Consider the following 12,152-nt stretch of genomic DNA (forward strand, 5'->3'; position numbering starts at 1 on the left):
CAAAGAGCAGCTGCCCAGAGGCACTGGTGCAATAATAGGACCCCTGTCTGCTGGGGGTGAGGGGAAGAGTGAAGCCCATCAGAGCAAATGGTCACTGGGTGAAGGGCCGCTTACCCAGAGGTCACACATAAAGGAGAAAGGCTCTGGGCAGCCCAGGGTTCCATTTTCAGCTCTGCCCTTTTACTGCTGTGTACCCTTGAAGAAGTCACTTGCCCTCTCTGTGCTGCAGTAGCCTCACCTGTACAATGGGCACATGAACACAGTGTGGGGTTATGTTAGGACAGTGGAGGGGCACCTGAAGATGGAGGAGTCACGTTAGGATGGAAGAGGGGCCACGTGAAAATGAGGGGAGATTGAAGGGATGGGGCCAGGAGCACCAGAAGCTGATGAGGCAGGAAGGACCCTGTCCTGGAGCCCTCCGAGGGACCACAGCCCTAGACGCCCTGATTTCAGATACTGGCACCCAGATGGGGAGAGCACTTGTTCCTGTTGCTTCAGGCCAGTCTGTGGTCATCAGAGCAGCAGCTTCAGGAAATAGACCCTCCTTTTGGGGCTTTGACCAGGTTCTGGGAACAGCTGAGCCATGTGCTCCAGCAGGGGAGACCCCCTAGACCTCACTGCGGGGCTCACTGGAAGATCCATCCCTGTGTCTGTGCCTCAGCCCTGTCTCCTGCTCCCTGGGGCTTCTCCACAGTGACAGTGCAGTGGGAAGCACAGGCCACCTGGCTCAGGGACTCCCACGGCCTTGCCCAGCCCCCAGCTGCAGGATGATGCAGGGCACTCCCCAGCCCCGCCTTCCCCTAAGGAGTTCAGCCTGGGCCTGGGCTTCCCGGAGCACCTGGGTTATCAGGAGCCCACAACTGGGTTGCCATGCGCATATTCTAGATGCCAAGACTGAGGCTGGGGGGGGGGGGGGGGGGAAGGTCCCTACCCCCAACCCACCTCCCCCTCAACTCAGCCCAGCTCATAGGTGGCTTCCCCAGCTGCCTCCCGGTTGCCATGGTGTGGGAGGAGGAGGAGGAGGAAGGGCAGATTTCTGAGAAGCAATCCCAAAATACATCAACTGGCCCCTCCTTCCTCGCTCCCTATCTCCAATATCAAAGCATCCATTTGTGCAGCTGGGGCGGGGCCTCTTCCTAGCCAGGAGCAAAAGAGGTCAAGAAGGCAGAGAGAGGGTCCAGGGAGTGGGTTCTGGGACGCCAACCTCACCCAGCAAATTTCCTGGGCCTGGGCTCCATTGCCCTCCCACAGTTCCCAGACCAGGTGGGCTCTTTCCTGCCTTCCTGCCTTTGCACATGCAGTTCCCTCCACCTGGAATGCCCTTCCTCATCCTTCAGGTCCCAGCCAGCTTTAACTCCACTGGAGAATTTTCCCTGAGTCCCTTGCACCCACCCATCCCAGTCACAGCCATTTTCTTGGTGATGCTCTCACCAGGCAGTGAGGTCTTGGGGATGCTAGCTTTGCCTCAGTACTCCCAAGCCTGGCACAGACAGGTGCTCAGTAAAGCTGAAGGGAGGGAAGGAGAGAGGAAAGGTGTATCGCAAATCAGCGAACTGGACAAGATGCCTTAATGAGCCAATTAGTTAGGAGTCATCTTTATTGTTTGAGGTTCAGAGCAGATTACCTCTGTCAAATTCTGAACAAACACAGGAAGGAGTATTTCCTTTTTATTTCCTTCTAGTTCTTTGTGTAAGACAGCTTGTAACCTTGAGTACATATCATATCTAATCAAACACCTGTCATATCTATACAGACAACTTGTAACTTTGAGTACCATATCATATCTATACAGACACCTGTAACCTTGGATGAACAAACACTTGGCAAATACGTGAATTAATATCAGTATCAGTGTATCAGCCCCTTTAGATAGCTAGCTTGCAAGGTCAGACAGTTAAGTTCATCTTTTCTATTCAAACAAAAAGTTATTTTATAGTCTAAAAATAGCAGAGTTGACGTACAGAATAAGAGAATGTCTAAGAATAACAGAGTAGTTCAAACAGCAGTTTTCCAAAGGAGGGATTACTATGCTTCATTATCTAGAACTCCCTTAACCCCCCTAAAAGCTAGGCCTAACTGGTTTGAAACCTGTGACAGTTCCACCTCTCTTCCCATGACTTTTACTAATTCGCAGAGATTATATCCTCCTGAGCTAAAGTTCACTCTACCATCTGTGCTGTTTTTGCATTGTACTATATTGACCAGGCATGAAATGTTCCAGGCATCACAGAAAAAACCATGCGCCAGAGATGGTTTCTGCCCAAGGAACTCACAGCTGAGGGGAGAAATAAGAAGCAAAAAACTCATTCAGTTAAAAAGTTGAGTACCAGGAACAAACAAAAGAGTTGAGGACCAATGATATACCAGCCAGCGTGCTACAAAGATCCTAGCAAGACTGCTGCAAGTGGACAAATATGGTTCCTGTTTTTATGGAAATTATAGTCAATGTAGAGAGACGGGCCTTACACATTGACCAATGCTCAGAAACAGAGAGCTCTGTGAAGGTCAAAGAAGTTTAAGCCTGGGACCAGGATGCAGAAATATTGAAGGATGAAAAGTAGTTAGCTAGGTTGCTGGTATAGAGAGGAGAGGGGAAGAGGCAGGATTTAGTAGGATCCTGACAAAATAGGAGTCTATAAAGAGTAAGAGTTCAATAAAATGTCCTGTCATTTCATCAAGTACTCAATAGGTACTCTGTTCTGACATTCAAACACACCTTGATTATTTAATCTTACAAAACCCCTAAACCTCGTCTGTGTTGCTTGAGTGCTGACTATACCAGGATGCATGAATTATCTTTTCTCCCCAGAAGAGTTATATATTATCCCTATTTTGCCGTCAGGAAAATTGGGCCTCTGATAAATTAAGTAATGTGTTCACAGTCTCTAGTGTAAGCATGTCAAACTCACAACAAATATTTTTGCGGGCCAGCCAATATAACGGTATGCAAGAAACGTTTTAATAAAAATTTTGTAACTTTATTTTTACAATATCCTGTTATACACAATTATTAATAATGAACTACAACCTTTGCTAATGAATAATTACTATAATCGTGTTGCATTCATCTCCCTTACACACTTTAAGCGCAGGTGCACCATTTCTCTCCACTAATACTAGCAGCAAATATTTTAGCAGCCAATTGCCACGTCATTAGTCTTGGACTGACTTGTTTGGTGTGTGTAACAGGAAATATTTCGCTTTCGGAGAACAAGAAAAGTAGGTTTATTGTGTTACACTTACTAATTTGTGCAGTTATTCAGTGTCTGGTAAGTTAATGTTCAAGAAAAAGCATTAATTTTTATTAAAATGTTTTATTATTTTATGTTAACAATGACTCATTTATTGCACCCCTTTCTATTCAGCGTGTCTCTATGGAACAAAACCTACGTTTCTGTGAAAATTGAAGCTTTTGTTTTTTTGTGGCCCACATAAACTTAAACCTTGTTTATTTGGCCTGTGGTAGCCTTTGAGTTTGACATGCTTGCTCTCGTGAGTCTTAGAGCCAGGAACTAACCCGGACATTGTTACCCGACTGCTCCTAAGCTGGAGTCCAAAGGGCAGCCAAAGGGTTCCTTCCACCACATGTGCTCAGCACTGGGAGATTCCTTTCTTCTGTGCCTTTGCCCATATTCCCTTCTCTGCGGAAACTTTACTCAGAACCAACCCCAGGTTTTCCTATTACCTTTCAAAACCCCCTTCAAATGTCAATTCCCCTATGAAAGACTCTCAAGCAGCAAGAAACCGTCTCTCTTTCAAACGACTCTTTATGGTTTCTAGTTGGTATGCTACCACCCCCATAGGCCTTTTTAAAATTTTTTAGAAAATATATTTTATTGACTTTTTACAGAGAGGAAGGGAGAGGGATAGAGTTAGAAACATCGACCAGCTGCCTCCTGCACACCCCCTACTGGGGATGTGCCGCAACTAAGGTACATGCCCTTGACCGGAATCGAACCTGGGACCTTTCAGTCCGCAGGCCGACGCTCTATCCACTGAGCCAAACCGGTTGGGGCTCAATTTCTTTATTGATTAAGGTATTACATATGTGTCCTTATCCCCCCACCCCCATTCATGCCCCATAGACCTTTTATTTATCTTCCATAGATCGCTGCCCAGCTCCGGCATGGGGGTACCAGGACACGGCTCCGCACGCAGCGGCCACGCCGGAATGCACGGTGCTCTGAGCCGAACCTGCCTGGTAACCCATTCTCAACCCGCTCCCGGGGTCCCACGGCTCATGCCTCACTCAGGAAAGGTGTACCCACTTTATCCACGAATTTCTAGCAACTACCGAGTAAGATAGGTCTCTGACGCTGACTCGGATACAGGCGCTTCCGACTCTGGCCGCTTAGCAACCACTGGCTTCCTCCCCCGCTGGCCGCCTCCGAGATCCTTTTCCGGGGCAGAGGTCATCCCATCCCGCCCGCGTTTCCTCCAAGATGGCGAGCGGCGGCGGCGGCGGCGCTGGGGGGGTTTCGGTGCCTGCGCTCTGGAGCGAAGTGAACCGTTATGGCCAGAACGGTGACTTCACGCGCGCTCTCAAGACCGTCAACAAAAGTAAGTGTCAGGGCGGGCGCTGGGGCGGGCCGGGCCGGCGGAAGGATGCGTGCTCCTTCCGGCGCGCGCGACCACCTCTGAGTAGACGCGGGGGCGGGAAGACCCAGCCGCCAGTGCGGGGCTCGAACCCCGGTGGCCGCGGTGGCGTGGGGTCGCGGCTCGGGCTGCCAGAAACCAGCCCTGGGTTTGGGGGTGTTTAGAGCCACGTGTACTTCCCTCTTGACACCCCTCGGGAAGCGAGGGAGGGATTTAAAGAGACCGCTGCTGCCAGCGCCTCATCCAAACTGTTCTCTCCTGGGACGCCTGTTTTCACTCCTGATTTCGCAAATATCCCCCATTACCTTCCCTTCGCCCATTTCACGGAGCGATCGGGACAGTGCTGTTGCCGGGGGAGCTCGTTCCCTGGGGCCTCCGCGGGGAGGAACCTGCCTGTGACACGTACTGGAGAAGCGGGTGCTGACGAGGCGGAGCTGCGCGGACCGGAGCGGACGGGCTGCATGTGTACGCCAGGCCCGCGGCCCCCAGCCGCTCTCCCCGTGTTGTTAGCCCGGAAAATGCCTGCGAAAGCACTGGCAGTTGAAATCACGTCGGAAGGAACATCTGGCCTGTTTGGGTTTTTCTTGTGTGTCCCATAACTGATAATTTCCGATAAACTGCCTTCGGTGTGAAGTTTATTCATTATGTTCTCCTGTCCTTTACTACAGTGGGGCCTTGACTTATGAGTTTAATTCGTTCGGAGACCGAGCTCGTTAAGGAGCTGGTTAACTCAAATTACTCTATCAACTCCATGCGAAAAATCGGCCCAGAGACATCTGGTATCTCAAAAAACTCGTTAGTCGGGACACTCGTAAGTCAAGGCCCCACTGTACTGAACTGTAACATGGCTGTGCTTTTTTAATGCTCTGTCGTGCTAAATTCTTCATGGAAGATGCCGCCTATATTTGGTAGATTTGGAAATGGAATTAACAGGACAGAGTTTGCTATTTAAAGCAATAATGACGTACAAGGTATGTAAGTGCAATACAAGGTTGTATCAATAATTTTCACCAGCCAGTTGTTGGTTTAATGTGAAAAGAAGTGATTGTACTCACAATACATTTTTTTTGGGGGGGGTGATTTCCCTCATTGAGGGAAATAGATGCCAATTAGAATTATTTGATTCCTAAACTTGTTTTGAATTAAGGTTAGCTTTTGGCTAGACCTGTAGCCAGTGCTGCTCAGTCACAATGTAGTAAGTTATAAGACCTATTTTTAAAAATATATATTTTATTGATTTTTTTACAGAGAGGAAGGGAGAGGGATAGAGAGTTAGAAACATCGATGAGAGAGAAACATCGATCAGCCGCCTCCTGCACACTCCCCACTGGGGATGTGCCCACAACCAAGGTACATGTCCTTGACCAGAATCGAACCTGGGACCCTTGAGTCCACAGGTTGACGCTCTATCCCCTGAGCCAAACCGGTTAGGGCAGGAACTATTTTTTTATTATTTTTTATTTTAATTTCTTTATTGATTAAGGTATTGCATATGTGTCCCTATTTCCCCATATAGGAACTATTTAATCAGCAGCTCTCATTTTGTTATCCTATACAGTATATATTTTCTTCAATGGCAGAAGCCTTTAACTCTTAGCTGGGTTCTTGCACTTGCCCAGGGGTAAGGGGAGTGATCCTAGTCATTTTGACAATGAACAGGTGTTTAGCATTGAAACTTGGCTACCTGACTCCTTCCTTATACTTCTCTTTGGTCATCTTAGGTGAAAAGGGAAATTCTGAATGTCCTTTTGAAACTTACTGCCAGCAAGATAAATTGCATTTGTATACTTTACAGCTTATAAATATCGCCAAAATACTCTCATTTCATCTTCTTGATAACCTTGTGAAATAGGTAATGCTTTCATACTCGTCTTGCAGATCAGAAGATTTAGATTTGTAGTTAGATGACTTGCCCGAGACCTCAAGGCATCTAATGACAATCTTGTACTCAAAACTAAATTTGTTTCCAAATTCTTCATGAGTTTTCTTCTTTCCCTGTAAAGTAATGAAATATGTAGGATGTAGCATGCATCCCAAGATGAAAAAGTCGTACAAAACAGCTTTTTCCTTGTTTCTTTGTAACTCTTTTTTTATCACTTAAGTTAAAAATGAAGATTCCCTCTTTTAAAAAAAATGTTTGACAAATCATTTTTGCTGCAATACAATTGGAAATGCAATTTCCTGAGGCAGGGAGTGGGAAAAATTAGTAAAAATGTGAAAAGGAATAGATTTAAATATTCTTTTCCTAAATTGTTCCATAGTACTGCAGGTCAACAAGGATGATGTAACTGCCCTACACTGTAAAGTGGTATGCCTTATCCAGAATGGGAGTTTCAAGGAAGCCTTGAACATCATCAGTTCTCATACCAAAGTGTTAGCCAAGTAAGTGATTCAGTTGGTTGCTTGTACAGTTATTAGAAACAGTTTTACCATAGCTACATTTATTTATTTCACCACTATTCAGTGATTTTTTTTTACCTGTTTATTTCTTTTTTTCTGTTAATTCCCAATTGTGTCTGTGAAACTGGATGGAGTAATAGTAACTTTGTTCTTTACTGCCTTGCTGAGCCTTTTCTTTGCTCCATCTTTCCTTAGAACCACTAAGAAGGAGGTAAATTGTCGAGGGATGTGGAGCACAAATATAACAGAGACCATAGGGAGAACAACTTAGCAGAAAGTTTAAATTTTTTTTTAAAAAAAGGGGGGGGCAGAGAGGGCAGACGTGTGGTAGGGCAGTATTATAAGTAGAGGCCTCTGGGATGGTTTTAGCTGGACTTCTGTGCCTACCTCCTTTGGGAATTGTTTAGGTGAGTTTGATCGTAGGCCAAGATCTTTAACTGTCAGCAGTCTTGAGACTGGTAGTATTTTCATTATTGTGAATATTTTTCACTTATTTATCTCATTTATCTTTTCATGAAATGTGAACTTATATTCTGAATTGTTACTCTAATTTGATTTTTTTTAATAGTTGTGTATAAGCCCAAAAGAAATGTGTATTGAAGTGAAGTTTGCAGCATATTTCTTTAATTAAAGATTCTGGTTTATAAAGTGCAGAGTAGTATATAGTATACTTCCTATTGTATAAGAAAAGGAGGATATTAGAATTTATGTGTGTATTTTTCTGTATGTGCCAAAACAAACACTAGCTAGAGAAACAATGTGTAAAAATAGTCATTTGTAGCCCTAGCCGATTTGGCTCAGTGGGTAGAGCGTAGGCCTATGGACCAAAGGGTCCAGGTTGGATTCCGATCTAGGGCAAGTCCTTGTTTTTGCAGGCTCCTCCCTGGTCTCACATTGATGTTTCTCTCTGTCTTTCCCTCTTCCTTCCTCTCTCTCTAAAAATCAATGGAAAAATATTCTTGGGTGAGGATTAACAACAACAAACAAACGAAAAACCAAACAAACAAAATAGTCACTTGTAGGAGGCGAGGAGGAACAGGGTCGATTTGTAAAGCAGTGGGAGTAAAACCTCTTAGTGTATACCTTTTTTTTTTATTTGAGCCAATACATGTATTACAGATTGAAAACTTATTTTAAAACTATTAAAAATAAAGGGGAAATAAAGGAGCACTGCTTTCTTTTAGTAAATATGTTTATGTTGAAATTCAGTATTTTGAGTTTTGACCATTTTGTGAGGTTGAGAAATTTTGAAATAATTTTTGTTAGGCAAGTAAATAAAAGGATATTGCTTTTATACATATTTTTCCTTATTGGTTATGGATGAAATTTCAAAGTGCATTTCATCCACTATAGTCCACTCTAGTTTCAGGGGTCACGTTAATGTAGATGAAGTTTTAGGTCTAGGTATGCTAAGTAGTGTATTTGTTGTGGTGTGTTTACCAGTTTAGATACAAATACTATGTTCCTTTAAGATTTCCAGTTACTTTTTCTTACTAATCATGTACTTCTTGAACAAGTTAAAAGCATGATGGCTTATTATTTGATAAATAGATTTAAGAAACTTCTATAATAATTTAAAATAGTGTTCAGATTGTCTGTGTACCTGAGACAGTTATTTAGCTGATGCATTATTTCATTCTTAAATGTTTATTTCAGAAGGCCAGTAATTCTAATAAGAATATCCATGAAAGCAAGAAAGGCTAAGGAAATGGATATAATATTTTCTGCCACTAATGAGCTGTCTGACTTTCATATAAGTCACTAACCTTTGTCAGCTTCCTCATCTCTTTTTAATGGGAATTGAATAATAATATATATCAAGCGCTTAGAGTAGTATCTAGCATATAGTGAGTGCTCTGCTCTGTGAGCTAATAATCAGATATTGTTTTTTTCCTTTACAGTAACTCTCTTTCTTTTGAGAAGGCATATTGCGAGTATAGGCTGAACAGAATTGAGAATGCCTTGAAGACAATAGAAAGTGCCAACCAGCAGACAGACAAACTAAAGGAGCTTTATGGACAAGTGGTAATTACTGTTTTTAAATACCTGTTGACAACCATCCTGAATGAGCATGACTCTCCCTGTAGCAAGGAGTACAGATGAGGAACCTGATGCTCTACAAAACTTGCCACCAAACTAGTTTTTAAGGTTTCAACATATTCCCTCTTCTTAATCTTCATGCAAAAGTTGCATATATAATGTTCTATGAACAAGTGATTTCCTCAGGGTAATTTAAAGTTAAGAACTATCCTGTGAAATTTGGACTTTTTTTTCCTTTTTTTTTGTTTTTGTTTAAATTTGGACTTTTTAGTTGGAAAGGAGCTTATATGCTTAAGCAGTTTAAAAATTGTAATTCTAGTTTTTAACTATTTTAAGTTTAAAATAAAATCATGATGATAATTTAGATAAATTCAGCTGGTTCGTGAAAATATCTTATTTTAAAATATCTTTTTTTTACATGTTTTGAGACATATAATTAAGCCTAATGTAAAATAGGGCTTTTAATGATAAGATGATAGAAATGTTATGTTAGAGCTAGCAAAACCCTCTTTAAAGATTTTTAAAATGTCAATTTAGGACAAATAATGCGGAATTGACTGTATTGTTCCCAAGAGGTAATATGAGTTTAAAAATATAAATGGATTGAAAAAAGATTTGGGCAAGTTCATGGATTGTAAAAATAATCTTTAAGGTAAGCTGGATCAATGTAAGATTAATTCTGGCACTTTGAGACTGATGAAGGGCACCAGTCTGTCTTACATAGTGAACTAACTGACTCACAGTAATGGTCTTTTAGGACAACTTCAGTGAAATAAGAAGGAATCATGTTGTGTGTACGTCATACTATCCTATACGATTGCTGGCTTCTGGGAAAGAGAAAAATGAAGATTAAATACAGTGAACTGGAAATATTAAGTCCTTTTGTTAACATCTAATTTTTTCCTGTTTATTGGAGTTTAGTAGTTGCTCTGTGTTGGAAATTTTTTTCATTATAAGTCAGACTTAGGTAATGGTGATTTCCATTACAGAAAGGTTTTCTTTCAGACCCCACTTAGGCATTTACCTAACCTCAAGAAGAGGTACTATAATGACTGTTTCTAACTGAAAAATTCCTGCAAATCTGCAGTGTAATAGAAATACATTACAAGTAACTTTTTGGAAGAACTAGTAGCATGTGGAGCTAAATGGAAAATTATAAAGGAAAAATGGTTGATTGCTGATGTTATACTGAACTCGTTTTCCTTCTTAGTGGTTTCAAAAAGGGTTTGTATAGTGTTAGAGACGTAACACTATATTTCTCTTCTCCTCTGATTTTTTTTTTTTCCCCTCTGATTTTTTACTTGTTATTTGTCTCTTCAGTTATACCGGCTAGAACGCTATGATGAATGCTTAGCTGTGTATAGAGATCTCGTCCGAAACTCCCAAGATGATTATGATGAGGAGAGAAAAACAAACCTTTCAGCAGTTGTTGCAGCTCAAAGCAATTGGGAAAAAGTGGTTCCAGTAGGTATCCCTGAGTCCCCACACAGCCATGAAATGATATTCCTGTCTAGTGTTTGATTGGTATTTTGTTCCATGACAGGAGAACTTGGGCCTCCAAGAAGGCACACATGAACTCTGCTACAATGCTGCATGTGCACTGATAGGACAAGGCCAACTGAGTCAGGCAATGAAAATCCTACAAAAAGCTGAAGGTTGGAAATTTATTAAAATCATGTATAATTGTAATGCACATACAACTTTGCAAAGTATTTACAAAAACTGCACTTGACTTTCTTGACGTTTTTAAGGTGGGAATTTCTCAAAGTTCTAGCTTTTTCTCTTGGGTTTTTGAGAATATCTCTTCTCTGTTTCTGTCTAGTTCATAAGTCATATTACTTGTTCATTTTCAACCACACTGGATCTTAAAATATAAATTTTGAAGAAGAGGTTTTTAGACAAGTTACTGTGCATGTTAAATGTAAATTGAGTTAATTAATGTCAAGCACTTAAATTAGTACATGGCATCCTCCTATATAATAAAAGGCTAGTATGCAAATAGACCAAGCGGCAGAACGACTAGTCGCTTTGATGCACATTGACCACCAGGGGCAGACGCTCAATGCAGGAGCTGCCCCCTGGTGGTCAGTGCTTTCCCACAGGAGAGCGCTAAGCCAGATGCTGGGCTCACGGCTGGTGAGTGCAGCAGCATTGGCTAAGGATGTCCGACTGACGGCCTATGTCAGTCGGGCATCCCCCGTCAGACACCCCCAAGGGCTCCCAGACTGCGAGAAGGCGCAGGCTGGGCTGAGGGACCCTTCCCCCTTCCGAGTGCATGAATTTCGTGCACTGGGTCTAGTATAATCTAAGCATTCAGTAAATATTAGTTATTATTGTTATTAAACAGGTACTCAAGTATATCAAGTATAATAATAATATGGTGTGCCTTATGTGTGTATATATGCACACACACTATATTTATACATTGATAAAACTATTCAAGCACATTTTTACTCCATGTAGTATGTTTCCATATACAATATTTACGTGTTTAAGCTTTTTTAAAAAATGTTTTTTAAACTTCACACACTTTATTATTTTATTTTTAATATTCCATGCGTTTTAAAATTTATTTGTTTTCCTTTTTATTGAATATTGGAGTGACACTGATTAACAAAATTATACAGGTTTCGGGTGCACATGTAGCGATGATTGTACACAGTCGTCTCTACACTGTATTGTGTGTTCACCACGTCAAGTCAAGCCTCCTTTTATAATTACCAGTTATCGCCCCATACCCTTCTTCAATCCTTCTTTCCCCAGCAATCCCCACACTGTTGTCTATGTCTTCTTTTTTTCAATCCCTCAACGTGTTCCCAAAGTCCCACCCCCACCCCCAGTAGCTGTTAGCCTGCTCTCTGTCCATGGGTCTGTCTCTGTGTTGCTTGATAGTTCGTTTTGTTCATTAGATTCCACCACATATGCGTGAAATCATGGTACTTGTCTTTCTCTGATGGCTTATTTCACTTAGCATAATGCTCTCCAGGTCCACCCATGCTGTTGAAAGGGTAAGATTTCTTTTCTTTATGGCTGAGTAGTATTCCATTGTGTAAATGTACCACAGCTTTTTTATCCACTCTTCTATTCATGGGCACTTGGGCTGCTTTCAAATCTTG

At 42.1% G+C, this 12,152-nt stretch overlaps 1 protein-coding gene across 2 annotated transcripts in view; it reads left to right on the forward strand.

Moving 5' to 3' along the window:
- Positions 1-4,402: 4,402 nt before the first annotated feature.
- Positions 4,403-12,152, forward strand: part of SRP72 (signal recognition particle 72) — a 29,041-nt gene continuing 21,291 nt past the window's right edge. For both annotated transcript variants that reach the window (XM_036334905.1, XM_036334912.1), the window contains exons 1-5: positions 4,403-4,560; positions 6,858-6,978; positions 8,898-9,021; positions 10,357-10,500; positions 10,580-10,691. In XM_036334905.1, the coding sequence (XP_036190798.1) occupies positions 4,443-4,560; positions 6,858-6,978; positions 8,898-9,021; positions 10,357-10,500; positions 10,580-10,691 (619 nt within the window). In that variant the 5' untranslated portion in view covers positions 4,403-4,442. The remainder of the gene's footprint in view (positions 4,561-6,857; positions 6,979-8,897; positions 9,022-10,356; positions 10,501-10,579; positions 10,692-12,152) is intronic.

The sequence above is a fragment of the Myotis myotis genome, unplaced genomic scaffold, assembly GCF_014108235.1.
Source record: "Myotis myotis isolate mMyoMyo1 unplaced genomic scaffold, mMyoMyo1.p scaffold_m19_p_1, whole genome shotgun sequence".
NCBI classification, from domain to species: Eukaryota; Metazoa; Chordata; class Mammalia; order Chiroptera; family Vespertilionidae; genus Myotis; species Myotis myotis.